At 54.3% G+C, this 6000-nt stretch overlaps 1 protein-coding gene across 2 annotated transcripts in view; it reads right to left on the minus strand.

The window, feature by feature from the left end:
• Cherp (calcium homeostasis endoplasmic reticulum protein) overlaps window positions 1-4951 on the minus strand; it is a 14028-nt gene extending 9077 nt beyond the window's left edge. The window contains exons 1-5 of one of the 2 annotated variants that reach the window (XM_057752395.1): window positions 4867-4951; window positions 4418-4591; window positions 1287-1471; window positions 489-626; window positions 267-418 (exon numbers count right to left, since the gene is read on the minus strand). In XM_057752395.1, the coding sequence (XP_057608378.1) occupies window positions 267-418; window positions 489-626; window positions 1287-1471; window positions 4418-4591; window positions 4867-4891 (674 nt within the window). In that variant the 5' untranslated portion in view covers window positions 4892-4951. Of the gene's footprint in view, window positions 1-266; window positions 419-488; window positions 627-1286; window positions 1472-3830; window positions 3963-4417; window positions 4592-4866 lie in introns of those variants that run through there. The other variant, XM_057752396.1, reaches the window with a different exon arrangement.
• Between the last annotated feature and the right edge of the window lie 1049 nt (window positions 4952-6000).

The following is a 6000-nucleotide window of genomic DNA, read 5'->3' on the forward strand; positions in this document are numbered from 1 at the left end:
AGGCAGGGCCCACACAGTGTAGTAGCCATGTGTCTGGCTGTGAGGAGCAGTGGTGGGGAGGGAGGACAGCAGCCTAAAGCAGACACACGATGGCTGCGGAAGTAGAAAGGAGGCAGCAGAACCCAAGGCCTGCCTTCTGGAGGTGCCAGACTGTCCTGGGAGGGGATGCAGTGGACAGTGTGTGTGTGGCAGGGGTGGTCTGGTTAGCTGGGAGGGAGACCCGTAATTACAGGTGTGGGCTATGGCCCGAGGGATTGCGTACTCACCAGTGGTGCAGCACATCATTGATCAGATAGATGAGGTGCAGCCGCAGCTCGAAATGTGCTCCATCGGCGGTGATGCGGTTGCGCAGGTGGCCTGCCATTAGCTCGCAGTGTGGTGGGGACTTGGCATTGCTGAACATCCAGTTCTTCCCAGCCTGAGAGTCAGGCCAGGGTGAGTGGGTGGTCAGGCAGGTGACGGCACCCCCACCCCACACTGAGCCTCACCGAGATGGCATCCTTAGTGCAGGTGTCAATGATGGGCTGTAGCAGGTTGTCAAACTCGCTCATGTCCAACTGTGTCTCTTCCAGCAGCTTCTGCATCTGCTGCTCCACTGCATGTGCCACAGCTGCAGTCACTTGCTCCTGGGAAGGTCATAAGGGACAGGTGGTGTGAACAGGGGCTCTAGCAGATACACTGGTATCTGTCTTTAGCATATGCCAAATCCTGTGACGGTAGGCACCATAGTAGGCAGAACAGGCCTCAACTAACAGGAAAATGAAGCCAGGGAGGCAGGAATGAGGGCTAATATGTGAACATGTGGTAGGCACCTGTGATCCTAGCCCTTGGGAGGCTGAGGCAGGAAGACTGTGATTCTAGGACAGCTTGGGGAGATGCTGTCTCAAAAGCAAAGCAAAGCAAACCAAACCAGAACCCAAACCACAAATGCTAAGTATGGGCCACCAAGCCAGTTAAGACTAAGAGGCCAGTCTGGTGTCCAGTCTATGTTGGGTAGCAAACACACATGCTTGGTGTGTGACAAGGGCAAGCAAGGAAACACCAATTGGGGCTAGTACCCAGGTCCTTACATCACTCCTTTCATTTCTGATTCTCCTCCCTAGAGAACTTGGCAATAGGATCAGCCTAACAGATTAGCCAATGAGGTCCCTCCCTACTCACTCAGCCTGATAGGCACCAAGTCACCAGGTGGTGGCATCCACAAGTCCACCTAGCAACACCTGTGAATGTTCCACAGTCCTACTGGAAGGTGACCCCATGGTCACTAGCCCAAGAAACAGCTGTACCTGACGCAGGGCCAGCAGGTGCTGCTCCTGCTGCTGAAGACTCCACTGGCTCTGCTGGATGAGCTCGTCCATTGACGGGGTGCCCTGGGCCGGAGTGAGGGGTGCCGTGGGAGCTAGCGGAGGTTGTGGCAGAGGGGGCATGGTTGCAGTTGGCTCCAGCTCTGGGGCCTGCTGCTTGCAGATGACTGGTAGGAGAGAGATGGGTCCTGTGAGCCCAGGGCCAGCCCCAGGTTCCCTGAGATGCATCAGGTTTGACCAGTATGGAGGAGTTGATGGAAGAAAAGCTAAGTTCACTCTCCAACTCATACGGCCAACCTGCCCGTGCTCTTTTTCCCTTGTTGTGCCTGGTCTTCCTGGAGATCATCAATGCTGCCTTTGTACCACCTCCTCACCACATAGGCTGAATCTGCCCATCTTCCCTTCTTAGCCAGGATTGAGGTACTATGGCCATTGCTGGAGATGTGGTATCTACCCTAGGGGTGTGTTTGTTCCATGGGACTGGTCCCTAAACTCTCCCTTCACTCAAGACATATTCTGAAGGTCTGGCCAGCACACACAGGGATGGAGTGTCTCCAAGACCTGCCAGACCTCCTGTGGTATGACAGTAAGTGTCTGGGCCCATGCTGGCCAGATGAGGGATCAGTATGTCTGGAGAAAAGGGACTTCCCTGCCTGCAGGCAGGACTTTAACAAGATGGCCTGCTTACCCTCTACTTCTGGGCCCTGCCTGATGCCAACAACATGGCCAATCTGTGGGAGCCTCTGAGGCTTACCCAAAGGAAATGAACTTTGAACAAAAACAAAGAAGGTATGGCAAGGGGGCGGGTATCACTTAGGCCTTAGTCGGCCTGGTTTAAGCTGTAAATCCCACACTCCTCCGAGGAGAGCTCCACTCTGGAGGAGCCACTGATGGCCCAGACCTTCACTCATGACAGCACTGGGCTTTCCCAGCGGTCCATCCAGATGAGGGTAGACATAGCCTCACTCTACTCAGCCTCTGCCCGCATCACACCCAGGAGAACTGTGTCCTGTGCACACAGCAGACGGCCTGTGGAGCAGTCTTGCCCAGCGGATGATCTACAGGAAAGGCAACAGCCCATAACGCACACTTTTATTGCACTCTGCAAATATAAGGCCAGGTGACGGTGGACTAGAAGTTTTAACCAACAACTCAGCACTAGCCTTCACCACAGTGCTTGCTGAGCTCCATTCTAGACCAGTCCAAGGTTTAGTGATAAAATACTGAGTCAGCCCACAGCCCTTTCTGAGCTTAATGTCCAGGTGACGCTCATAGCTCCTCAGCAAGCAACTCCACCCTTACGGTCAAACCCAAACCCTCTTCTGAACTTCCACCACCTACCACCCTCAGCCTGTGCCCTCCTCCCTCAGCTTGTCCAAGACTCTCCCTCCAGTTTACCCCTGGCTGTCCCTGTCTTGTTCAGTAGATCCTACTATGGCACGGCTCTCGGAAAGCCCTCCTGATCCCAGCTCCAACCTGCCATGGCTTCCATGCATTTTCCTTTCCCTTTTGCAGCCCCAACAAGTGACTGTCCAGATGGGAAGTATGGGCAGACTTCCCGTACAGCTTCCAGGCACTATCAAAACTTACTCCCACGTTGCCACCCCTCACCTATCCCCTGGTCTACCTTTGATCTCACCTGCCTCTACGCTTACGCTGACCCCCTTATAAGGGGTGACTATCAATCACCTCTCTCCCCAAATCCAGCCTGTTGTGTTGGAACTCTCTGTGGCTCTCTGTTGCCTTAGGATGGTTATGAACTTGGCGCTCTGAGGCTAAGTGACATCAAACAGCTGACCTCTACCAAGACTAAACAGGAGACAAAACCTTATGACCCACAGGCTCCAGTCCACATTGGTATATCAGAACTCTCCATACCAAACCCTCCCTTAGCTCACACTTGTGGCCACTGGTGGCTCCTCTCTGAACATACAGTTTCTTCAAGTCCCTGTGCTCCATGGGCTCAAGTTTGTCTGTTTTCTATAAAAGTCTGATATATACAAGTTTTCTATCAACCACCCACAACATAATGCCAGAGCACACCAAAGAAAGTATTTGGCATCAGGACTGTGGCTTGGCAGCTGTCACCTTTGAATGCCCGTAGCTTTGTAAGGGCAAGCACTCATTCCAACAGCTCACCCAGGCATTAGAGTTACCCGGTACAATGTTGTCATTCAAAGCTGGGGTATGCTGGCTTGCACTTGTAATCCCAAACACCTGAAAAGCTGGTGCAGGTTTGGCCTGAGTTGGAAGCCAGTCCGAGTAACATGCTGCCAGACCAACCTGGGCTACAGTGTGAGACCTCACAGACCAGCTGTGCTTCCTAACTATTTTATTTTTTCCCCAGTTTTCTGAGACTGGGTCTATGCAGTCATGCTAGTACAGGAACTCAATGTGTAGACGGGACTGGCCTCAAACTCAGAGATCCAGCTGCCTCTGCCTTCTGAGTGCTGGGATTAAAGGGCTGACCCACCACATCTGGCTCCTAAATTTTATTTTTATTATCATGTGTTTCTTGATGCTCACCTAGTTGGACATTTTAAGATACAGTTAGGCCAGGCAGGGTGGTGCACGTCTTTAATCCCAGCACTCGGAAGGCAGAGATCTCTGAGTTTGAGGCCAGCCTGGTCTACAAGGCTGGCTCCTGGATGGCCAGAGCTGCACAGAGAAACTGTGTCAAAAACCAATTAAAACAAACAAAGGAAAAAAAGAAAAGAAAAAGCGCTGTAGAAACTAAAGGGGAAACTTTTTGATCTATGCATCTGAAACACACAGAAACCTCTGGTCTCAGCTTTTAGGATGGGCTACACAGTTCCTGCCCCAGATACAAGTCTCTGCTTCCCGCCTTCCTGCAGACCGTCATCCCCTGGGCAAAGACAATCCAGGAACTCCCGACCAGCGCCCGGGAAGAGTTTATGACACTTCAATGTATGACTCCTTATGGCACACAGATTCAACAGTCTATCTTGGTGCAGGGCCCCAGGAACGACAGAAAGAACAGTCAGAGACACAACCGCCCGGCTTTGCAGACCGCGAAACATGCGACCCCAAAGAAAAAGGCTGCGGCGGGGCCCGGACTGAATGCCGAGGCGGCGAGGGCCGGGGGGACTCACGCTGCTGCTGCTCCAGAGCCAGCTTGCATTTGTAGTAACTGTAGAACTCGCCTCCAAACAGAAACGAGAATTTCGGGTTGTCTTTCTGTTTCTCCATCGTCATTTTCTCGAACTCGGGCCCGTTGCGAGCCACGAACTGAGCGAGCTTGTCGATGACATTTCGAAGCTCCTGGTCTGCAGGACGGAGGAAAAGGCGTCAATGGGGGCAGCTCGAACCCGGGGATCGGGCCGGGGTCCTCTGGGGCGGGCCGCAGCGAGGCGGCGGTGTACGGGTCCTGAATAGGGCCAAGCGCGCGCGCTGGAATGCGGGGACCCACGGGAGAGGCCGCGGGAGGAGCGGCGAGGCCGTAGCGCGCTTCGTCTCCGAGCCGGGAACTTGGAGAGGCACGACCAGCCGGCGGGGGCACGCGGGGAGAACCTAACGATCTCCGCTCAGGGATGGACCTCACCGTCTGGCGGCAGCGGCATCTCCATGGCTGCAGCCGCTGGGAACGACCTCCGGCGCCTCACGATCGCCCACCAGCACCGGCCGCAGAAGCCGGCCGGAAGTGGCGCAAAGGGAGCCGTTTACGACGGCCTCGCGGGTCGCTTTGGCGCGCCATTTACGGCGGTCGCTGGGAAACCCCGGAAGTGAGGACTGGAAGAGGGCGGGAAGAGGCTGCGTAACACGCACGGGGCCGGTGGGTAGCGAGGCGCATGCGTGGGAGATTCTTGGCGCCTGCGCGGGACCGGCCGCCGTTCCGCTACGCGGTAGAGCGTGTGGAGCGAACTTGGCTTGAGCATTTGGGTTTCTGCGTTGCTGCGAGAGCGTCCGGGCGCTCTCAGGCCTCTGCGTCCTTCACAGCCTCGTGCACCGTCCAGGCTTGGCGAATCACACGATTCCGCCTTGGAAGGACTGGGGGCGCCCGACTTCCCAACATCGGCCTCAGACAGAATTGGAGCAACGACGAGTCTTCTGAAGCGACCGTGCAGACGTGTGCTGACCTAGGGAAGGAGAACTGAAAGCAGCCGTCGGCAGCCATCTCCTTTGTTTACGTATTTTATTATTTACTTCTGCTTTCTGGAGATGGGGTCTCAGGAAACTCAAACTGACCTCTAACTCCTCGTATACGTGGGGGTGATCTTGCACTCCCGATCCTTTTGTTGGCGATGACAGGCGTGCGCCGGGATTATAGGGTGTTAGTTAGCATTGGAAGCCAGGAAAGCGTGCATGCTAGGCAAGCACGAAGCTATACGATTAGCTTTAAAAAGGAAAACAAACAAAAAAGAAATTCCATGTATCTTAGTTTACCACGCATGGTGGCGCACGCCTTTTAGTTCCAGCGCTTATGAGGCAGAGGCAGGCAGTTCAAGGCAAGCCTGGTCTACATAGCGAGTTCCAGGACAGCCAGGACTATACGAAGAACCCTGTCTCGATAAACAAAGAAAAGCAGGTCTGTTTTAATGTATGTATGTGTCTGGTGGGTTTGTGCAGGTGAGTTCAGTGCCCTCGGAGGCTGAAAGAGTGCATAGAATCTCTTGGAGCTGTGTGCTGACATCTCTGGCATGGATTTACTTTCTGCATTTGTGCTGGCCACCAAGCC

The sequence above is a fragment of the Chionomys nivalis genome, chromosome 20 (genome assembly GCF_950005125.1).
Source record: "Chionomys nivalis chromosome 20, mChiNiv1.1, whole genome shotgun sequence".
NCBI classification, from domain to species: domain Eukaryota; kingdom Metazoa; phylum Chordata; class Mammalia; order Rodentia; family Cricetidae; genus Chionomys; species Chionomys nivalis.